Genomic DNA, 23,520 nt, shown 5'->3' with positions numbered 1-23,520 from the left:
CTAAAAACCATGCAAGTGGTCAGATGCCACTACCCACTGGAGCTTGGAAGTAATTCGTTACAAGTAATTCATTACTTTTTTGAGGAACAAGTGGGTAATTCCTTTACATTTTGATTGTAATACAACTAGGAGTAATTTTATTACTTTGTGGAGTAATTGTAATGCTTCTACTATTACTTTTAGGCATTACTTGGGGGGGGAAGCAGGGGAAGTCTTCTGCTCCTCTGATTTGTGGATGAAAATGATGTGCCTCAAACTGGGCTTCTGTGCAGAGCCGCTCTTCCCTCATGCTCTGTCAGTGGGTAGGAGGTGATGAGGGAGGAGGTGGAGAGCGAGACAGGATGGAGTGGATAAAATTGTTTTAAAAAATGGATGGTGGTGGTGAAGAATGGAATGGAGGGGAAAAGGAGCTAGAGAGCAAGAACATGGATAAGGAGTAGGAGGCAGCAGCAGAATGGAGATAAAGAATGGTGGAGGTGAAAGATGACAACATGTGTGTGTATACTGTGTTTACACTTGGCACACAAAGTGGCCTCCACCACCCTCTCTGGCTATTGTGCTGCATTTGCAGTATTTTAACTTTTTTGCATCTCAGGGGGAAATGTTTGCTTGGGTGAGTGTCCCTTAGTTGGTGGCAGGGCAGGGTCCAGGAGGAGGTTAAGTGAGAGAGATTGTGCTTGCTGGCTGAGGGGGGAGAGGTTGCACTTGGTTTGACGTGCAAAGATCTGAGTAGTGGCCTCTGCCTCCCTCCCCACCTCCTTTACCAGCAGAGAGACCACCATTGCTATCTTATGGATAAAAAGAATGATTCTACTACCTCTCTATGTGTGTGTTTATTTTAAATGTTGTTTTAGGTTACAGCACCTTGTACGCATTTTTTTTAAAGTAACTGAAATGGAATTGTAGTGATTACTTTTGAGAAAAAGTAAAGTAATAAGTTACTTTCAGAGAAACTGCAATTGTAACTACTTTTTGGGGGCCATGTAATTGTAACCGTAATTTATTACTTTTTAAAAGTATTCTTCCAAGCTCTGCTACCCACTACCACATACAAATGTAAAATTGCTACAAAATAGACTTTTGGGGTTTTTTCCCCACGCTGTGCAAAAAGGTGTCGAGAATTTTCTCTACATCCCTACACACACACACACACTCCACAACAGAGATTATGTCGGCATAGGGGAAAACCACACAAAACGTTCTACAGAGAAGAACATAAGGTTCTGGTCAGAAATTAATATTCTGCTGGAACACTATAGTTGAACCAAGAAAAGGACCACCAGGATGCCCAATTCTTGGCACAAAAAGAGTTTCAGTGTCTTTGATGGACAGCAAAGCAGATAGGCAGGGGCTCCTTCTCTCTAACTGTAACACTATCAGAAGAAACCAAATTTACCGAATGTTTTCCTATACTCACTCAGTGGAGTATACATATCTGAGTTTCAAACCAAGGCTGACTACATTAATTTGCTCTTTGAAAAGCATTCAAATGACATCAGCCTGAAAGCCCAAAGTACTTTCTACACTGCAGCATCTGCTGGCAACTTAGGTCAGCATGGACATTTGCACTTCAAAGCTCTAAAAAACATTTTCTGTGTAACACCCTTCAATGCCACAGCTTCTGCAGTGGGAATACCACTTCACCTGCAAGGAGTGCTTCCATCTGGTGAAGCATATTATATACCTTTGTGCAGAACAAGGCTGGCTGGCTTTGCTCAGAAGTGTTTACAATGCTATATGGAAGTGTGCAGCTAACAATCAAGATACTAACACAGCAAGCCAGCTACTCGTGGAATATGTCTAAGTACACTAGCTCTTCAAGATTAGGGAATAAAAAAATGTGATCCTGAAAGTCTCATAAAAAATTGAGCTAATTTAGAGTTGGAGATGTTGAGAAAATGGAACTGAATTCTCTTTCTTCACCAAACCTGGAGCCCAAAAAGGGGGAACACACACAAATTAGAATTTACAAACCTGGTGAGACATGCACCTAAACCTTCCTTTGGCAATAAGCACTTTTTCCAAGTAAAAGGTTTCAGGTACTCCATTTATTACTGGGATGCAGTGTCTCATGATCTCTCTACCCTACTAACATTTATCGATAGCCTGCATGGCCTCAGAAAGACCCTTCAGGGACATTTTCAGGGGCATAGACACACACACACAATAGAATGGCAGTGTTCTATGCAATAAGTAGTCATAAATATTAGGGCAAATATAATACTTAGCACTGAGGTGCTGTTATCTGTGCCATCCCTGGGTCAACACAACTTTGCACTGCAGGCCAAAGTCTGGCACCAGAAATTGCTTAATAGTATCACATAAGTACAACAATTCCACTAGACAACACCAGCTTCTTGGCTATCAAACTAATTATATGCAAGTGACATCTGCAAACAAGCACCAGCTTTTTTCACATTTTCTGAGGCGGGCAGCTCCTTTTCCCAGATATCAGCTAAAACAGCAACTGATGGGGTTGGATTATGTGTGACCACACCCATCCTTTTTTTGTTCCATTCAGATAAAACCAAAACATGCAGAATAAGGTAATTGTATTAGAATGGAGTAACACTGCAGTAGATTCTTTGGTGGAATAAATTTGATGCAACATTTTTTCATTTTATATTACATGGCTATTAAAGTAACACTACTGCATCATTTCACAACACTTAATTATAGCATTGTCACAACAGCAAAAATTATATAATCTATGCCAGATCATTCTCACCCTTCCCCCTAAACAGCTTGTACCAACCTCCTCCCCCATCTGCCATCACAATCTCTTAGATCACCTGTAGCATCTTGTTAAGGAGGGTTGTCAAGTTCTCACCTAGAGACACCGCATATTTTAAATGCCTGAATATAAACTAGAATATATTATAGGCCCTCTCATGGGAAAGTGCAATATCAAATCAGCCTTCTGTCTCTTGACCATTCATCCATTAGATTTTGACCTGGAGTTTCTATGTTAGAGGTCAGTATTGTGTGGACTATGTGCTACCTGTGGGTGGCTCCATTTCCTCTGCAACTTTTGAACAGTTCAGCACTTTCCTGGCATGGAGTCTCAGGAGGTGGACAGCTTCTATTTAGGTAGTTAATTACCTTGATTGTATTCTTTTTGCTCATCCTGCTGGCTCTGGCCACTGTAGGTGGTTCATGGGTGAATCTGGTGCCTTGGCTGGTGAGTTGGGTGTTCCTTTGGCAGCAGAAAAGATGGAGGGCCCCTCCTCTGTTCTTATTTTTTAGGGAAGTGAATTAGATTCTAATGCCCAGACTAGCCGTTAACCAAATGAGAAGTTTGCTGACTTGAGGCAAAGGGTTTCCTTTTTCTTGGGGCTAAAAAAGCCACCCTGCAGGATTTGCAGGAACTAGTTGGACACCTCAATTTTGCTTGTAGGGTAGTTGCCCTAGGCAGGACATTCCTGCACAGTATTTGTGATAGTATGAGGGGTTTGCAGAGGCGTCACCATCAGGTGTGAATTACCCAGGATATGAGGGAGGATTTGATGGTCTAGGCTCAATTTTGAGGGCAATTTAATAGGATCTCATTTTGGAGTCCGAAGCTGCTCTTGGAGGCCAAGCTGCAGGTCAATTCTGATGCCTCGAGGCCCTCGGGTTTGGGGTCATTTTCAGGAACCACTAGTCTTTGCAGCTTGGCCAGTCACCTGGGCTGAGGCAGATGTTATGAGGGATCTCACTTTTTTGGAGTTTTTTTCCCATTGTGGTAGCTGTGCACCTCTGGGCTGATGCATTTGCCAACACAGTATGAGTCATCAATTTCCTTACCTCCAAGAACTCTAGAGTAATGGGCTTGGTGAGGGCCTTTGTTACCCAATGTCTCAGCTTCAATGTTCTTTTTCTTGCTCACCATGTTCTAGGCCTTGACCATGCCATGGCTGATGCCTTGTCACGTCATCAGATGGAATGTTTCTAGCAGTTGGCCCCTTTAGCTAGAACTCAGTCAGAGCTGATGCCAGAGGCTTTGTGGGAGCTTGGTGCCTTGAAGTGGAGCAGGCCATGATGTTATCCCTTTCAGCTAGCACCCGTGTCACTTATTTCAGAGCAGATAGGGACTTCAGCACTTTTGAGGCCAGTCGAGGTTTTAATTGGCATCATTCCAGCCTACTTGCTCAGCTTACCAAATTCTGTGTGGTTCTTCACTAGCAGAGCAGAAAACCATCAAGGGTAAGTTGTCTGGTTTACCATTTTGGGCCACGGCCAGGGGTCTGCCAGACCATACTAGAGATTTCAGAATTAGAACAATGTTGGATCACTGGAACAGGTTGCATCCTTATCCCCCCCAAAGGTCAGCACCCTATCTCCCCTTCTCTCCTACTTAACTTTGCTGGAATGTGGCCTTTAGACTGTAGTTATAGTTTCAAAGCTGTTTTGTTTCATTCTGTTGCACTTGTTACATTTTTCAGGGCATTTAGGATGAGTGAGTTGCTTGCCCTCTCTGCATCCGATGTTTCGGGGTGACACCTTGAGTTGCATGATGTGACTCTGTCTCAGGGCTTGGTGCAGATAAGGTTATGCCACGACCTGGGAGACCAGGGTTCTAATCCCCACCTAGCCATGAAGCTCACTGGGTGACCTTGGGCCAGTCACTGACACTCAGCCTCAGAGAAAGGCAATGGTAAACCATCTCTGAATATCGCTTACCATGAAAACCCTATTCGTAGGGTCACCCATAAGTCGGAATCGACTTGAAGGTAATCCATTTCATTTTTCATTCCAAGACTGACTAGTGGGATAGGGGATCCCTGATTACATTGGCTGCTGCTTCTGTGATGAGTCTCTGCCCTGTTAGGAACTTGGGTAAGTTCCTTTAATTGTGGGGCAGTTCGCCTGGCCCCCTTTTTTGTCATCACGATGGGCAGGTGCTTGCCAAGTATCAGTTTTGGACAGTGACAAAGACCTGGAGAAGTTAGGGATGACCCTTTTAAGTTTGGCACTCATTCTTTTCGTATTGGCGCTGCCTCCTCTGCATCTATCTTGGTTTTGGATGAGGCCCATATTCAGGCCCTGGGTAGATGGAAATCTGGGGCATTCAAATATTACGTTCAGCCTTTTTGAAGCAACAGTTGGGACTCAGCCAATGTGCATAGGTCCAGTGGCTGGGCAGGTGTGACGTCCTTCCCTGGCTCTCCCTGTCAGGTTCCCACCTGCTTGTGGCTACTACCTTTCACTAGGCACCACCAGGGACTCCACCAGTCCGGACTGTCCTTTTTATGGTTTAACTCTCCGCTCTAGCACAGATCTCACTAGATCCCTCTGCTAGGCAGCACCACCAGTCACGTCCTATAACCAATGTTCCCAGAGACTTTGCCTGAGCCTCTCTCTATCTGGTTACTTTTGTGACTGCGTGCTTATGCTGTTCCCAACCCCTCTGTATCTATATAGATAACTCATATAACTCTGGGTTGCGCTGGATACTTGTAATGTTATTATTCTTCTCTTCACCGCTGCCACCATTCGTTACTGTTTCCCTTCAGCCTTGGTAATTACCTTGCCCTCCCTTCTGGTCTGTGAAAACCCCAGCCAAGGATCAGGCCTTCGGTAAACCAAAATAGTATTTATTAAATATCAGAAATAACAAGATTACTTTTATAATGGTACATAAGCATATGGTTTCATCTATTCCTGTGATACTTGTCTTATTATTAACTAGAACTCCAATTCCCTCTTTCTCCACACTCTCCTAACATCCACTACCAAACACCTTCTTTCTCTCACATTCACCAACTGACTTCCACCCCACCACCACCTGTCATTCTTCCATTTATACTCTCAGCCATTCAAACGCTCAGCCAATCATCCAGCATTCTACTGCTCATCTACTCCCCCCTCCTCTTTCACTCCACTTACCATATGTCTTCTATATAAACAGCACTTACCATATTTACATTAATACAGGAACATCACAGCAGGCACGGCATGTTGTAGGACCTCCTGCTGCCAATGTTGTTTGCCCCTGTCCTGGTGCTGCATTCTCCACACATTTTGGTCATCCATTTCAGTGGCACTGATTTTGTCTTGTTGAAGGGCAAGGCCTCAATCATACAAGCATGTTTAGGTTTTGGGTTTATTCAACAGTGTTGGTCCAGGGCCCTCATTGTATGATCAGACATACTCCCTAGGTGGGTTTGGAGGGGGGATGGTGACTCTAGGCACCTTAACGAAGCACACAAAAAGGTAAATAGAGAAGTCCATCTCACCCTGGCTGGGCTCCATGGTGAGGTCATTCACCATCCTGAGGTGAGGTGTCCCTGGATGGAACTTTATAGGCCTGATCAGCTCCACCTATCCAATTTTGGCAATGATTTGTTTTTATCTGATCTGCAGTATGCCCTGCGTGATATTAGCTGCAGGTGGGGGAAGAGGGAATAAGCAGAGACCTGTCCTCTTCTGTGGTGGCTATATGTAGGAATTGGTCACCTTACAGTCTTGGTGAGCATTCTTTGGCACCTTTAAGGTAATTGATGAGACCTGAGACGGGCCTTTTGGTGTGTGCAGCCGTTGGGAGGGCACAGCTCACCTTTGGGGCTAACCTGTGACTCCCACCTGGAGTTGTGGGAAGCTGGGAAGGGGGTGGAGCTAGAAGGCCTCCCAAGCCACCCTTATGGGGTGGGGCTGAGGATAAGGGGCAGTGTAATATGTTTGGGTTCGATATACAGAGACAACAGTTAATGAGGTAGTTTTATTAAGTAGTAGATAAAACAACACTGTGTTTTCCCCTCAAGCTCCTTCAGTCAATCAGGCTCCACCCCCTCACCCCATTCTTCAGGGATCATCTCTAAACTTCCATCCCAATGTTTCCTGCAAGGCAGTGTTTCCCAAAGTGTGGTACGCGTACCCCTGGTGGTACGCAAAAGGGTTTCAAGGGGTACGCGGCCAAATGTGGTTTTTTTGTACTTTATCATTGGGTTTTAGCGGCAAAAAACGTGTGTGTGTGTTCTTTTAAGAGAAAATACAGTTCTAGTGATTTCTCCAGTTTTTCACACAATTATGTGAGGGAAGATCAATATAATAACAGTGGTTTATCCCGATGTTATTCAACGCGTAGTCTCTTTCGCTCTCAATGCGTTCCTTGTCTTTTCGTACACCCCTCCAGTTTCTCATAAGACTCAGACTCCCTCGCAATGACTTTGGCCACCAAAAAATGCTTCTACAAACAGACAGATGGCGCCACAAAGATATTTATGTGTATGCTCGACTACAAAAAGTAAGCGGGGAAGTGGGTTTTTTTCTCTATCTTCAGCCCTGCAGCAGCCATCTCGTCAGCCACTTCCCTCTTGGGGAATCTTCCGCTCTTCGGCTGCAGAGCGGTTTTTCCCCCCATTCTGCCTGGCCTGCCCGTTTTATCAGCTGTGAATTTTAGGCGGGAGGTTTGAATCCCCTGCCTGCTCTTGGGCTGCGTGCCTGAGTGGCTTCCCAGGCAGGATGGGGGAAAAACCGAATAAAGCTGTTAAGTATCTTCTCCCCTTCCCCACATCGTATTTGTGTGAGGTAGGATTCTCTGCGCTTGTGAACATCAAAACAAAAAAACAAAACCAAATTATTGATGTGGAGCCCCATCTTCGTCTTAAGACTGCAAATATCAAACCGGATATCGCCGGACTAATATCTGGTCACAAGCAGTTCCATCCCTCCCATTAAACAGTTGTTTTGTAGTGACAATTTTAATACCAAAAAGGTATTACTCTTTATTTCCAGAATGGTTTTTTTTGTTTGAATAATAGTTATTTTAATTATTAGCATATGAATTATTTCTATATTTTTGAATATATATTTTGTTATATAAATATTATTTCTATTATTACTTTGTATTTATTTTTTTACAAACATTTCATATAAAATTATAGGAATTACGAATGTGTTATAATACCTTACCCCTCTCCCAATTATTTTTGTGAAAGTTGGGTATGCCGGTAAAATCAATGTCTCAAAAGGGGTACGCACATGTTGAAAGTTTGGGAAACACTGTTGTAAGGAATTGTCTCTAAATTGCTACAATCACTACAGGTGGGGTTTACATACATACACACACACACACACACACACACACACACTTTTTACTGGGCACGGTGGTCCTTGCCCATGTTGTTAGGATTTATTTTCCTGCATATACACACTGTAGATAATTAGTTTTAATCCAAAATAAGCATGGCCCACATTTCAGCCAAGCCTTACCTGTGTCATGCCTCTTAGTTTCATGGTTGTGGTCGCAAAAGAATGTCAAATGGATATGCATAAAATTTAATGAAAATGGATTTACTATGAAATTGCTAAACTGGATTTATCAAAAAGTTTGATTCTATTCATTTAGGTCTTAATCAAGACCAGAGATTTCTCTCTCACTTCATAAATTAAATTGACTTGTGAAAGCTAGAAAGCTTGTATAACTAAACCATGGTTTAAACTAAGCATGGTTTGTCTGGATTCATGAATAGTAACAAACACTGGTTGAAAATGGAAATGAAAGCTTTTGATCTCCACAATGCCATGCAGAGGGGAGGAGAGAGAAATTGACGTTCCAGAGCCCAAAGCTCATGAACATAAGCATCTGAACACAGTCATTAACATAAAACATGCTTTAGCTTTGCAAACCATGATTTTCACATTATATCTAAATGCAGCGAGAGTTATCTTTAAATATGGGAAACCAAAGAACACAAGCTATTTTTCAAAAACACATGTTAAGATTTTCATCTATAAAATTTCATAATCTGCATTTTTCACTGCCATGCTGTGAAAGTCTGCATAACCTTTTCACAGCTCTATTGGTGATTACTATGCAAGTCACATCACAACACTTAAAAGAAGACATTATTCTCACATTTTCTCCTTCCACATAATCTGCAATTATTGATTTCTGAATCAATCAACAATTTTACTTAGATGCTTTTCTGTCAGCTAGTAATAATACATTAAAATTTGTAATATAAGATGTGAGAATGTAGTTTACATTAAGCTTTTACAAACACCACAAGAAAATTTAAGATTACTGGCAATGTGACTTTTTCAGTTTGCTCATTCATCTTTTCTACAAGCATTCCTGTGCCCAAGAATACAACTGGTTTATGGAAAGGCAATTCATTACAGAACAAGATACACAGGAGTGCATTCCCCACTTTTTATTTAAATACACTTGATCATTAAGCATTCACCTCCTTGCTTACATAACAAGAGTGTTACATTATTTTCAGTCAAATCCACTAATTCCAGAGGGATTAAAAGGTTACCATAAAAATTCACAACAGCCTTAATATGTCAAACAAACCTTGCTTTCAGAGAGTACAATTTTTAATGGTAGTTGGTTTAAAGGAAATGTTTTACAGCTACACAAACGCACAGGGAGCCCAAATTGAATGCCAACTGAAGCAGCATTAAAATGGCCTAAATTTAAACTAAGAATTGTGGCAATCTATATAACCTGGCTTCTTAGGGAATTTGCAACTTTTAGCAAGCTAATTTATATTAAAATGTACAAATTAACTTTGCACAGTCTTAAAATACATCCTTACACAAATCTGATGTTTCTAAGCAATACAAATGTAGCAAGCACGCACAGAGACAAACTGACCTAATAGATGGCAACAGGTCTTATTGCTGCATCATTAAGCTGCAAACTTAGGATATACTACAAAATATATTAATGATGCTTTTGAAGAAATTACTACAGCCACATTACTACAGTGGATCACAAACCCACTTTTAAATGAAAGCCTCAAAGCAGGTTTTACAATATGCACTTCAAAACACATATTTATTCAGAGTACAATGGGCCCCACAGAACAATTACTGCACAGCAATACCATAACTAGATTCATTCTGCATATAAAATACAGATTGCATAAAGTGAATAAATATTTGTAACCATTTAAGAAGTTGGAGAAACTAAGGAATGGAAAAGCCACATCAAAGGGTTCTCTATCAGATCAAATTTCTAAGGCTGAACAGTTTAGTGAGAAAAAAACCATTAGAGTCTGCTACACAGACTAATTGTTAGAGACTTAGCAATGGTATTTTTTGATATCATGAAAGCAACCAACAGCAGATGTTTCTCCATGTGAAAAGATGCAAAGTATATAACACTTTCTACCTTAATTCTGTCTACATCTGTCTGATCATACATTATTAATCTTTTGCAAGCTATGTAGGTAGTGGGAAGAGGAAGAAGAGAAATCAGCCACATGCAGATGCATTCTCTGATGCTCAATGGCTTCACATATTAACAAGCAGATCCAGAGATACTGATCAACATGTTTGCATCTGTGGTTAGCTATACTTGGTGGCAGCAGTAAACTGCTTATGTCAAACCTTAATACAAATATGTGACAGTCAGTAGGGAGAACTGGAAAAGTACTAGTCAGGTGTGTGTAAATGAGGCCAAAAGCTTTGACTTTAACATGGAGCAATCTTCTGTCCTAAATAGAGTTACCAGGTCTCCGGTTTTCCACTGAAGTCTCTGGTTTTTTTGGGGGCCATGTGGCTGTCTGGCTAGCACCCCTTAATCTCTGGACTCTCAGCTTCAATTTTTTAAAAAATTAAGTTTCTAGGTGGTCTGGTTCCCGAGATATACACCAAAACGTCAGCCGATGCCCCCACGACTGTTTAATCTATTTAACTGATACGACGCTGAAGTTGGTTCCTAGTTCCCAGTTCCTTATTTGCTTGAAAGTTCAAAACACTAAAAAAGAGTTGACAACTACAGCAACGTCAAACCAAACCTAATATGTCTCTGAACCCCAAAATATATGTTGGGGTACCCTGTATGACATATCACTGTGATTGGGGGACTCTCCCCGTCAAGAATAACAATACATTTATGCAATCAAAATCATCAGGCTTCTGATATTATCATAAATACATAATGATGTCATAAAATCATAAAAAATAAGTAACTGGGGGTGCCCACCCCAAACTCTGCTCTGGGACAGGACAAATCATATACCCCAGAAAAGGGGAGGGTGTCCTCTATGAGATGCCACTGCGTCCCACCTGGCCCAGAGCTTCTGCTGGGCGAGGGGCACAGAGGAGGGCATCTGTGCAAAATCAAAATGGACAAAAACACATAGAAAAAAATAAGTAACTGGGGGTACCCACCCCAAACTCTGCTCTGGGACAGCACAAATCATATACCCCAGGAAAGGGGAGGGTGTCCTCTATGAGATGCCACTGCGTCCCGCCTGCCCCAGAGCTTCTGCTGGGCGCAGGGGAAGGATGAGGGCATCTATGCAGACAGAAAGGGCAGAGAATCTTCTTACTCTTACTCATTTCTCAGACCTCTTTCTGAAGTGAAGGGTCAAATCTGTAAAGAAGTTTGGAGCAGCCACATTAAAAGATAAGGGCAGGGCATTCCAGGCAGGGGGTTGCCAACCCTGCTTGGATATGGATGTCTTTGCAGAGGATCCCTAGTCAAGCTTTACCAACAGCACAATCCAAACTATATCTACTCAGAAGTAAGTCCTGTTGAGTTCTATGGGGGCTTAGTCCCTTAGTACGTGTGTTTAGAATTGCAGCCTTCAGGGGCATCCATCTTTACTCCCGAATGCTCCCATCTAACATCTCCACAACACTAGGCTCCTTTCTTCCTACAGTGACCTTCTGGTGACTGGCCTGGCCTGAAGGCACTTAAACCCTTCTTGCCGAAAGCAAGGCTAGATTAAATGTTCCCTACCCAGGCTCCATCTTTTAGCTAAGATGTCTAGCTTAATTTCCAGTCAGATATTTTTTTTAATTGTACACTCCAAGCAACTGTGATTGATGCTTAATGTACCATGCTTAATGACATCACTCGGGGCTGCCCCATGACATCACTCGGGCCTGCCCTGTGACATCACTTCGGCCCGCCCCTAAAATCTCCGGTTTTGGGATGTTTCTGACCTGGCAACCCTACTCCTAAATCTAGTCCAATACCTTTGGGAATGCAATAAACATCAATCTATCTAGGCTGGCAGGGATTACAGTTACATGTTCTAAACCAGAACAGGTGCTACACAAGTCACTTAACCATACTTCAGGTGTTTCTCTGATATGCCCCTCTAAAATAAATAGTTCTAGCCAATGTGAGAAAGGATTTGAAGCAGAAAATTGGAGGGAGGAGGGAAGAATCAGTCATCATATAAGCCCTTTTCAGAAAGTGTGTGTATACTGAATAGGCTTGGGGGAATGAGTGACATGCCCCAATCCTCAAACTACACACATCCAATTATCTAGTGGTGTGTGTGCATTATCTTCACACACACACACACACACACACACACACACACACACACAATCTATACATTATTAAATTTGCAATGAAATACTCTGCTTTTTTACAGAGTTCCAAACTGGGTGTACAGACTCTTTGCTTGCTATTTGTGTGTGTGTGTGTGTGTGTGTAGATAGATAGATAGATAGATAGATAGATAGATAGATAGATAGATAGATAGATAGATAGATAGATAGATAGATAGATAGATAGATAGATAGATAGATAGATAGATAGATAGATAGATAGATAGATAGATAGATAGATAGATAGATAGATAGATAGATAGATAGATAGATAGATAGATAGATAGATAGATAGATAGATAGATAGATAGATAGATAGATAGATAGATAGATAGATAGATAGATAGATAGATAGATAGATAGATAGATAGATAGATAGATAGATAGATAGATAGACAGATAGATAGACAGATAGATAGATAGATAGATAGATAGATAGATAGATAGATAGGATCTGTTCAGACAGTTTACTGAATACACATATTTATTTATTTTTATTTATTTATTTGTTTCATTTATAGACCGCCCATAGCGAGTGGCTCTCTGGGCGGTGTACAAAATGGTTAAAATACAAAATATCAACAATAAAATCAGACAACAAACAATAAACACAAGCAGCAACAAAAGAAAAAAGAAAAAAGAAAAATATAAAATTATAACATAAACGCTTAAAATGCCTGGGAGCATAGCCAGGTCTTAACCTGGCGCCGAAAAGATAGAAGCGTAGGCGCCAGGCGTACTTCTTCGGGGAGGCTGTTCCACAGTTCGGGGGCCACTACAGAACCGGGCTTCTCGATGGGTTGGTACCCGGAGGAGGGCCTTAGATGCTGAGCGAAGTGACCGGGTAGGTTCATAGCGGGAGAGGCGTTCCACAAGATATTGCGGTCCCACGCCGTGTAAGGCTTTATAGGTCAAAACCAGCACCTTGAATCTGGCTCAGAAACAAATAGGTAGCCAGTGCAAATGGGCCAGAACAGGTGTTATATGTGCTGACCGGCTGGTCCTCATCAGCAGTCTGGCTGCTGCGTTTTGCACTAGCTGAAGCTTCCGAACTGTCTTCAAGGGCAGCCCTACGTAGAGCGTATTACAGTAATCCAGCCTAGAAGTTACCAGAGCATGAACAACTGAGGCAAGGTCATCCCTGTCCAGATAGGGGCGTAGCTGGGCTACCAACCGAAGGTGGTAGAACGCATTCCTTGCCACCGAGGCCACTTGCGCCTCAAGAGACAAGGAAGGATCGAAAAGAACTCCCAGACTACGAACCTGTTCCTTCAAGGGGAGTGTAAAATGGAGATGAGGCCTACCATGATGTTCTCACCAATACACTTACATTATCTGAAAACTATTACTATCCCTAGGTGATATATTAGCACTTTGCCATATGTAGTCCCAGTACATATACCAACTTGGCAGGCCCAGGAGCTAAAGTTACAGGTGCCACATAATACTCAACTGCATATACAAGATTTCAATCTTTTAGTGTGGCAGTACCTACACTTTGGACCTCCCTGCCTACTGACATCAGAAAGATGCTTTCATAGTACTTTTTTCAGTGCCTCCTTAAAAAAGTGTTGCTTAGGCAACTGACCCAAGCACATAAGATGCTGATGTATTTTAATGATATATTATTTATGTAACAACAGTAAGAATTAAGTATTAAGTGAGAATTAAGTAAGAATTAAGATATAGATTTTGCATTTACTGGTAATTTTAATCATATTTTCAATGTTTATAATTACTTGTTTTTAACTGTTTTGATTGATAATTTTAATTTTTTGTAAACCACATCAGTTTTATTTCAATGAAGTGGTATATAAATTTTGTTAAATAAAATAAAATATACAAATCTACCAAGCCTTCTGGTTAATTAGTCCCAGGCTTCACAGGTATGCATAATATCAGATTGTGTGCGTGTTATGTCCCTTCAAGTTGATTATGATGTATGGCGACCCTATGAATCAGCGGCCTCCAAGAGCATCTGTCATGAACCACCCTGCTCAGATCTTGTAAGTTCAGGTCTGTGGCTTCTTTTATGGAATCGATCCATCTCTTGTTTGGCCTTTCTCTTTTTCTACTCCCTTCTGTTTGTCTCAGCATTATTGTCTTTTCTAGGGAATCCTGTTTTCTCATGATGTGTCCAAACTATGATAGCCTCAGTTTCATTATTTTAGCTTCTAGTGATAGTTCTGGTTCAATTTGATCTAACACCCAATTATTTGTCTTTTTCGCATTCCATGGTATGCACAAAGCTCTCCTCCAACACCACATTTCAAATGAGTTGATTTTTCTCTTATCTGCCTTTTTCACTGTCCAACTTCCGCATCCATCCATACAGGTCAGGAATACCATGATTTGAATGATCCTGACTTTGGTGTTCAGTGATACATCTTGGCATTTGAGGACCTTTCCTAGTTCTCTCACAGCTACCCCCCCCCCAGTCCAAGCCTTGTTCTAAATACTTGACTATTATCTCCATTTTGGTTAATGACTGTGCCAGGGTACTGATAATCCTTGACAAATTCAGTGTCCTCATTGTCAACTTTAAAGTTACATAAATCTTCCATTATTACTTTAGACTTTTTGACATTACAGCTGTACTGCTTTTGTGCTTTTCTCTTTAACTTTCATCAGCATTCATTTCAAATCATTACTGGTTTCTGCTAGTAGTATGGTATCGTCTGCATATCTTAAATTATTGAAATTTCTCCATCCATCCAATTTTCACACCTCTTTCATCTTGGTCCAATCCCCCTTTCCGTATGATATGTTCTGTAAATAGATTAAACAAATAGGGTGATAAAATACACCCCTGTCTCACACCCTTTCCAATTGGGAACCAATTGGTTTCTCCATATTCTGTCCTTACAGTAGCCTCTTGTCCAGAGTATAGGTTGAGCATCAGAACAATCAGTTGCTGTGGCATCCCCATTTCTTTTAAAGCTTTCCGCAGTTTTCATGATCTACACAATCAAAGGCTTTGCTATAATCTATAAAGCACAGGGTGATTTTCTTCTCAAATTCCTTAGTCTGTTCCATTATCCAACATAAGTTTGCAATGTGATCTCTGGTACCTCTTCCCTTTCTAAATTCAGCTTGGACATCTGGCATTTCCCGCCCCATATATAGTAAGAGCCTTTGTTGTAGAGTCTTGAGCATTACTTTACTTGCATGGGATATTAAGGCAATAGTTCAATAATTACTGTATTACCTGGGATCCCCTTTCTTTGGAATTGGGATATATATTGAATGCTTCCAGTCTGTGAGCCACTGTTTTGTTTTCCATATTTCTTGACAATTTTTTGTCAAAATATGGACAGATTCAGTCTCAGTAGCCTGTAGCAACTCTATTTGGAATGCCATCTATTCCTGGTGATTTGTTTCTTCCAAGTATTTTAAGAGCAGCTTCCACCTCGCATTCTAAGATTTCTGGTTTGTCATCATACGGTTCCTTCATGAATGAATCGTCATCCTTGCATCTCTTTTATATAGTTCTTCAGTGTATTGCTTCCATCTTCCTTTTATTTTATCTTGGTCAGTCAATGTATTCCCTTGTTGATTATTTAACATCCCTACTCTCGGTTTAAATTTTCCTTTAATTTCTCTAATCTTTTGGAATAAAGCTCTTATTCTACCTTTTTATTGTCCTCTGTTTCTATACAATAGTTGCTGTAATAGTTCTCTTTGTCCCTACTTACTAGTCGCTGTATTGTTGCGTTTAGGGTTCTAACCATGTTTCTGTCTCCTTTTGCTTTTGCTTCCCATCTCTCTTTAACCATTTTCAGAGTTTCATCCATCATCCATTCAGGTATTTCTCTCCTTTTAGCTACAGGTATTATCTTTTTACATTCTTCCCTGATAATGTTTCTTGCTTCATTCCATAGTTCTTCTCTATCAACTAAGTTTAAAGCCTTAAATCTGTTCCTTATTTGCTCTTTATATTCTTCTGGGATACACCGTATGTTGGTGTTATGATTGTTTTGTTGTTCTTTAGCTTTACTCTGATTTTCAATATTACCAGTTCATGATCTGTACTGCAGTCTGCTCCTGGTCTTGTTTTCGCAAAAAGTATGAAACTTCTCCATCTTCTGCTACCAATTATATAATCAGTTTGATTCCTATATTTACCATTTGGTGATATCCACGTGTACAGTCGTCTTTTCAGTTTCTCAAAAAACGTGTTTGCTAGAAAACAGATTATTGCCTTCACAGAATTCAAGAAGTCTTTCTCCTGCTTCATTTCCAAGGCCCATTTCCCCATAATTCCTATTTTTTCTCTGTTCTTTTCCATTCCAATCCCCCATGATTATCAGCACATCTTGTTTTGATGTGTGATCAATTTCTTCCTGTACTTCTGCATAAAATCTCTTGAATTCCTCTTCTTCTGCATTTGCCGTTGGAGCGTAGACTTGAATGATGGTTATGTTAATAGGTTTCTTGTTGAGTCTCATCGATATCACTCGATCAGACCTAGCATTATAGCTCCTAATTGTTTTTGCTACATTGCTTCTCACTATTAAAGCAACCCCGTTTCTTCTTAATTTATCATTTCCTGCATAAAATATTTTAGATTGTATATCATATTATACAATATCAATTATATTAGATGATTAATCAGAGAGCTAAGGGTAGAGCTAAGCTATTAGAGCTTATAAAGGTAAAGTTGCTACATTGGAAACTGGACCTATCTGACAGAGTTATTTATTTATTATTTGATTTATAACCCGCCCTTCCTCTCAGCAGGAGCCCAGGGCGGCAACCAGAAATGCTAAAAACACTTTAAAACATCATAAAAATACCTTAAAATACATTAAAACAAAACAACGTTAAAAACATTTTTTAAAAAAGCTTTAAAACATCTTTTTTTAAAAAAGGGTTAAAACATATTATTAAAGAAAACATATTAAAAGCAATTCTAACACAGACGCAGACTGGGATAGGTCTCAACTTAAAAGTTATTCTGTGGATAAAATTGGCAGGGGGGAGAAGAGAACCTTGCATGCTGCCTTGAGGCCTTTGGATGAAAGGTAGCATACCAATTAAATTAATTATTTACATACTCCACCAGATACCTAGTCAGATTTAGTTCAGAAAAAATACCAACTCATGAGTAAGGAAGGCAAGCTATGGGTTGACATGATGTCTCAGTTGACAAACTACAGTTGGCAGATAAACCAGAATAAAAAACATGGTCTGAAATGAATTTGCAAGTCATGTTTTTTGCTAACTGTACTTATGAACTGACAAGCCACAGTCATGTCTGAACTGAGCCTCTAGAAGACAACTGATTTAGATTCTCAGTTTTCATTTTAAATTTTTTCTAACCATCAGAGGATCAGAAGACTACCTGAAACCATGTGGCCATCTTATTACAGTGCTGCAATCATGCCACTAGCTATGGAATTTTATATCCAGTAGAAATTAATCACTCCAAATAAACACTTACTAAAAGGCATTTGAGGCAGGTGACAGCAATAAAGATAGGTTCCCCCAATTTTTGCTATAGATAAAGTTGTCTGAATACCATATTAAGAGTTCTGGCTTAACTGTCCCCTCCAAAAACTATCATCATCTATTTGTATGCTGCGTTTCCATCGTTAAACAATGCTCAAGGCAGCTTACATTAAAAAATACATAATTCATTCTAATTACAAAACTAAAACAAAATGTGAATAGTCAAACAATAATAATGAAAACATCTAAATAAACATACAATAAAATGAAGCAATTCCCACATACCTCATATCTTGCAATAAAAAGACAAATCCATAGCCCCAATAACAGCCAAAATGCATGTCTACAATTAAATCTTGACCCCAAAAAGAACTCCTAAACATTGTACCCTATAGCCATTAGACATCCTAAGCAGCAGGTCTTTCTGAACTAGTAGCAATGTCTGAACATGACAAAACAAATAATAAGTGTCTCTCTTTCTCTCTATTGCCGTAACTTCAAAGGCAAAATCTCAAGGTTTGTCAGTTGTCAAAGACAATGAAATAGTAAAATCCCTTATTTCTTTCCCAAGATCCCCCATAATTAAAACTTGAATTAAAAGCTGATCTTGGAAATTTATCTTTTAACTTATTCGAAAGAAAAAGCAAATATACAAATAATTCCTCCTGGAAGGGACACTATTTTAAGAAACATATTCGGCACAAAGAACTCCCAAGTTCTATTCTTTATATAATAATAGTAAGAATTAAGATGTAGATTCTGCAGTCAACTATTCGTAACAAAAACGTCTACCAGACTATTCTGGACTGACATCTATTATACATCAAATTAGGGCACCATTTGGCTTCAAGTCATTCCTGATTTAGCCAATCAAAGATTGTTGATGCAACTGAAGAATGTCTCACATTTTATGGATAGTCATAAAGGCAAATGGAAGACAATGTTTAGGCTACTTCCAACAATACGGAATATTTCTATCCATACCCATGCTACCTAGAGGTAATTTAAAAAATGAAAAGAATTCGGTAAATTCAAGGAGAAAAAAGCACAAACATGAAGAGAAAGAAAGATATGATATTAATTACCTTTGTCTTATTTTTCATTAGAAACAGCAGATTTCCTTTCAGATGACACCATCTCTCTCTTGGCTCTGTATGCAAAAGAACCATAATAATAACAACAACAGCAATAACAACAACAATCCTTCTTTCTTCATATATTTATTCTTAAAGAAGATGCATTAATAATGACGTTAAAGGGGGAAACGGATAATGAAAAAATCAGCTTTACTTGGCAGCTGATTTAGAACATGCTGTTAAATGCTAGATTAACTTCCCAGAAGCTTTCCGTTATCCTGCAGCTGACAGAATTGGAGACTGCAGCACACACCCAGCAATATTTTCTTTGCTTTGTTCCATTTTGCATAAGGGAATATAGACTGGTTCTTTTGCATGAGACAACCATGCAAACCTTGCTTCAACAGATGAGCAAACTAACCTTATTGGGAAAACCCAATGTTTATTCTTTTAACTGAATTATTACAAACTTAATTGATTGAATTTACTCTAAGTAAATTGTAAACACACATCTTACAGTCAATATTTCTTGTGGTCTGGGTTATTTTTGTCATTTCTAAAAAACACAGAGCTATGAGAACACAAATATGGGGTGGGGTGCACCGTATGACAAGGTAGATCACTAAGCTTGCCTTCAGAGATTAACATGTTAAAAAGTAAACAATGCCAGCCAGAAGCCTTTTTAAGTTGATTTTTCATACATAAGATTGTGTTCACTATAACAAATACCTATTTTTAAAAAGTAACAAAGCCTTTTGGCACATTAAAGACCAACAAACTAAGTGGGCCATAGTTCACAAAAAATGTGTGCCATAATAAATTTGCTGGTCTTTAAAGTGTCAGAAGACTCTGTGTAATCTAAGTGAGTGAGTGAGTGAGTGAGTGAGTGAGTGAGTGAGTGAGTGAGTGAGTGAGTGAGTGAGTGAGTGAGTGAGTGAGTGAGTGTGTGTGTGTGTGTCTAAAAACATAAACGTGTTGGTGGAGGAGATTCTAAGCAGAGAGGTTAGGAGGAAATGAAATGCAAAAAGTACAGACTTTAATATCTTAAACGTAATCATTGAAATGGAAATGGGCTGCCTTCAAGTCGATTCCGACTTATGGCGACCCTGTTGTTGTTATGTGCCTTCAAGTCGATTACGATTTACGGTGACCCTATGAATCAGTGACCTCCAAGAGCATCTGTCGTGAACCGCCCTGTAGGGTTTTCATGGTAAGAGGTATTCAGAGGGGGTTTACCATTGCCTTCCTCTGAGGCTGAGAGGCAGTGACGGGCCCAAGGTCACCCAGTGAGCTTCATGGTTGTGTGGGGATTCGAACTCTGGTCTCCCAGGTCGTAGTCCAACACTCTAACCACTACACCACACTGGCTCTCATACAGAATCATTACATTAACAAAGCAGTGTTGATAACACAAACATCCTGGAATTGGTAAGCTAATCAACACCAGTAATGGGATAAAATCCCATTAACTTGATTCAGGCAATAGTTGATGAAACTAAACTTGTCGGTGGAAAATAGAAAAATCCAGTTGTCTTAAGGAAAATCCAATTGTACAACATGAAATGCATTCAATTTCTTAAAAGGCAAAAATAAATTTTCAGGAGGCAATGCTCCCTATAAAAAGACTAGGAATATTCCACAACTCTGTATAAGCTATGAGCAGGGAATCTATGAATCTCCAGATGTTGTTAGATTCCAGCTGCCATCCCCTCTGATTGTTGGCTATGCTTGCTAGGGCTGATGATAGTTGGAGACCAACATCACCTTGAGTATGTTGGGTATAAGCACTTTGAGGATCTCCATCCCCAATTATTGCAAAATAAATAAGATTTCCAAATGCTTCACCTGTACCTATTTAACAGAGACAATCCCTATTGTCTAGTCTCTGTTCCTATAAATCATTGTTCATATTTTTGTATTTTGAGGATACCTTGTTAAAATTTGTTAGCATGAATTTTAGCACTGTCATCCACTCTGTAAGGTCCAGCTTCCTCCACATGATCTCTAGATGTTAAAACTCTGGGGCTGCAATCCTATACTTATTTACCAGGGAGTAAGTCCCATTTAACCAGAGCTTGGAAGATTAGTTTTAAAAAGTAATAAATTACAGTTACAGTTACATGACCCCCAAAAAGTAGTAATTACCGTTACAATTACAATTGCTCTGAAAGTAACTGATTGCTTTACTTTTACTCAAAAGTAATTGCTACAATTACATTTCAGTTACTTTTTAAAAAACAAAATTGCCTACAACGTGCTGGCCTTGGCTGCTGCACATCTAACTAGCCTAAAACAACATTAAAAATAAGCACACACACACACACACAGAGGGTAGTAGAATTTTTTTTTATCCATAAGATTAACAGAATGGCATAACAGAATCTCACATCCCCTCACCCCACCCCCAGCAATGATGATACCCCCACACACATATTTCTGTGTAGATATATAGCCTCCAGCTCTTTTCCCCTTCCACTCCTGTCAATGTTTAAACAATTGTTTTCTCTACCCCGTCTTGCTCTCCACCTCCTCCCTCGTCACCTCCTAAGCACCCACAGAGCATGAAGGAAGAACAACACTGCACAGAAGCCCAATTTGAAGCACATGATTTTTAGTCACAAATCAGAGGAGCAGAAGACTTCCCCTGCTCCCCCCCCAAGTAATGTGCAAAAGTAATGCTGGAAACATTGCAATTGCTCCTGAAAAGTAATGAAGTTACTACTCGTTCTATTAGCAGCAAAATGTAATGAAGTTACCCACTCGTTACTCAAAAAAGTAATAAATTATAAGTAATTCGTTACTTGTAACTAGTTACTTCCAAGCTCTGCATTTAACTTGGGGGGGGGTATTTATGAATCAACATGTACAGGACTAAACTGAATCAGGATTAGATGCATCTCATCTCTAGAAGGCATCCATGTAAATAAGTGTGTATGGATACTATGAAACAATGTAGAGCACACAGCCTACTATTTCACTCTGCATCAATTTTGAACTGATAATACACTATGTTTTCCTAGTACGTATTTAACAAAACAACAATCATCCTCTTATAGAGCAATCCAACTCAGGGGAAGCTGGCCTAAGCGCTGCTGGAGCAAGAGAAGCCGTTGTAAAGTTCAGCCGCATCAATTGCTGTTCTGGAGCCTCTGGGTTGGCTGAATGCTGGCTCAGCCAGAAGCTGCAGACAGGGACCAGAAAGTAAAAGCCTGCTCTCCCAAATACCCCTACCAGGGAGTAAGCCCTCTCCATTGACTTCTATTGTATTAATTTTCTTAGACTGACCTTTTTCCCAGCATAACTTCTGCCTGAATTGGGACCTGCAGGAGTACTCCAAATATGTGTTGAATGTGGCCTAAGTCATTTAATCTCAGCCCCTCCCGACAAGCTCCCAACATGCCCCCAGAATGCCCCTTTTGGGGGGTTTACACTGGTTTATGCTGGCTTCACTTATGCCAGTCTCTATTGAGCCCCAGCTAAACCGAGCCAGGGGACATACACTGGCATATCCTGGCTGAGCTGGGACCCAGCTGGCTCAGCTGGAGATCTGCCACATCCAACTCCCCTCAGCCTGGTGTAAGTGCGAGTTGGATTGTGCCCTTAGCTTGTAAATCACAGATCTGATTACAGAGTTCATTAACTACAGCATGCAGTTAAGAGATTTCAACAGTATGCAAAGGGGAACTTGTAAGACTTGCAAAGTTTTCTTTGGCATGAGATTAGTGGTGTTAAAAAGCATGTCTCTACTTCCATCAGTGAAATGCAAGATGGTATCAATTTCTAGCACTGCCAGTTAAAATATGTGGTTGTAACCACTGCTGCATGTGTCAAGTTCCACCCACACAATGGAACTTCCCCTTCATCTCCTCCCCCTGCAAGCCCCCAAAATCTGCTACAGAGGGGACCCCAACTCTCTGGACCAGGTTTTGTGGGTGTGAGGGCTGCAGGGGGTCAGATAAGAAGGGGAAGCTCTCTTGTGCAAGTGGAAGTCTGTTGTACAAGTAGAACAGCAGCACTGGATACAATCCTTGGTCTATGACTTCGTGGCATTTTGAGTATTGCATTTTTGGTAAATTTTGTCTTATTTGTTTGAAATTATTTAATGATGTGTAGTAATTTATGGGGGTGGCCTTCTATCGTTATTTGCTGTTATTTTGTTGATACTATCTTGTATATGTGAAGTGGATTGTTGAATTTTGTTAATTTGTACTTGGTTATGTTTTGAATAGGATGACAATGTGATTTTTGTTGTATTTTTCGTCATTACTATGGGTTGTAAACCACCTTGGGGAAATGAATGTGGAATGGTGGTATGCAAATTAAAAATGAACTGAAAATGAAAAATGGGTGTGAACATTTCAAGCACAAATCTGGTGATGTTTCCAAAGACAAAGAGGGGACAGACTAAGGTATTTAGATGGCAGAGAGTAACTTTTTGTTCTTGCCTTCTACTAACCAAACAGGCAAATACATGCACATTAGCTCAATTTTACAGGCCATGGAACTCAACTTTTCTTGGTCCAGAATTAGGTTACTTCCATGCAGAATTTTGATTATTTTGTTGTTGTTATAGTCTCAGTACAGTTGACTTTGAAGGTAACAAGGGCTGGTTGTGAAAATGAGAGCCGTATACAGGCCTTCCCATTTGGTTTAACAGCCCCTTGCACCACATACATAGCACATACAGACCGAGGATACCCTGAAACTA

At 40.1% G+C, this 23,520-nt stretch overlaps 1 protein-coding gene across 11 annotated transcripts in view; it reads right to left on the bottom strand.

The window, feature by feature from the left end:
• Positions 1-23,520, bottom strand: part of INPP4B (inositol polyphosphate-4-phosphatase type II B) — a 444,727-nt gene that overhangs the window by 356,207 nt on the left and 65,000 nt on the right. For 9 of the 11 annotated variants that reach the window (XR_009757936.1, XM_061584849.1, XM_061584844.1 and 6 more), the window contains one exon: positions 18,822-18,886. The exons of 1 other annotated variant lie outside the window; for it this stretch is intronic. Coding sequence is in view for 8 of the 10 variants with exons in the window: in XM_061584849.1 (XP_061440833.1) it covers positions 18,822-18,886 (65 nt within the window). In the remaining 2 variants the exon portion in view is untranslated. Of the gene's footprint in view, positions 1-18,821; positions 18,890-23,520 lie in introns of those variants that run through there. One more of the 11 variants, XM_061584852.1, reaches the window with a different exon arrangement.

Source organism: Rhineura floridana, chromosome 9 (genome assembly GCF_030035675.1).
Source record: "Rhineura floridana isolate rRhiFlo1 chromosome 9, rRhiFlo1.hap2, whole genome shotgun sequence".
NCBI classification, from domain to species: domain Eukaryota; kingdom Metazoa; phylum Chordata; class Lepidosauria; order Squamata; family Rhineuridae; genus Rhineura; species Rhineura floridana.
Note: the sequence above shows the minus strand (reverse complement) of the source record. Positions and strands in the feature narration are given on the sequence as shown.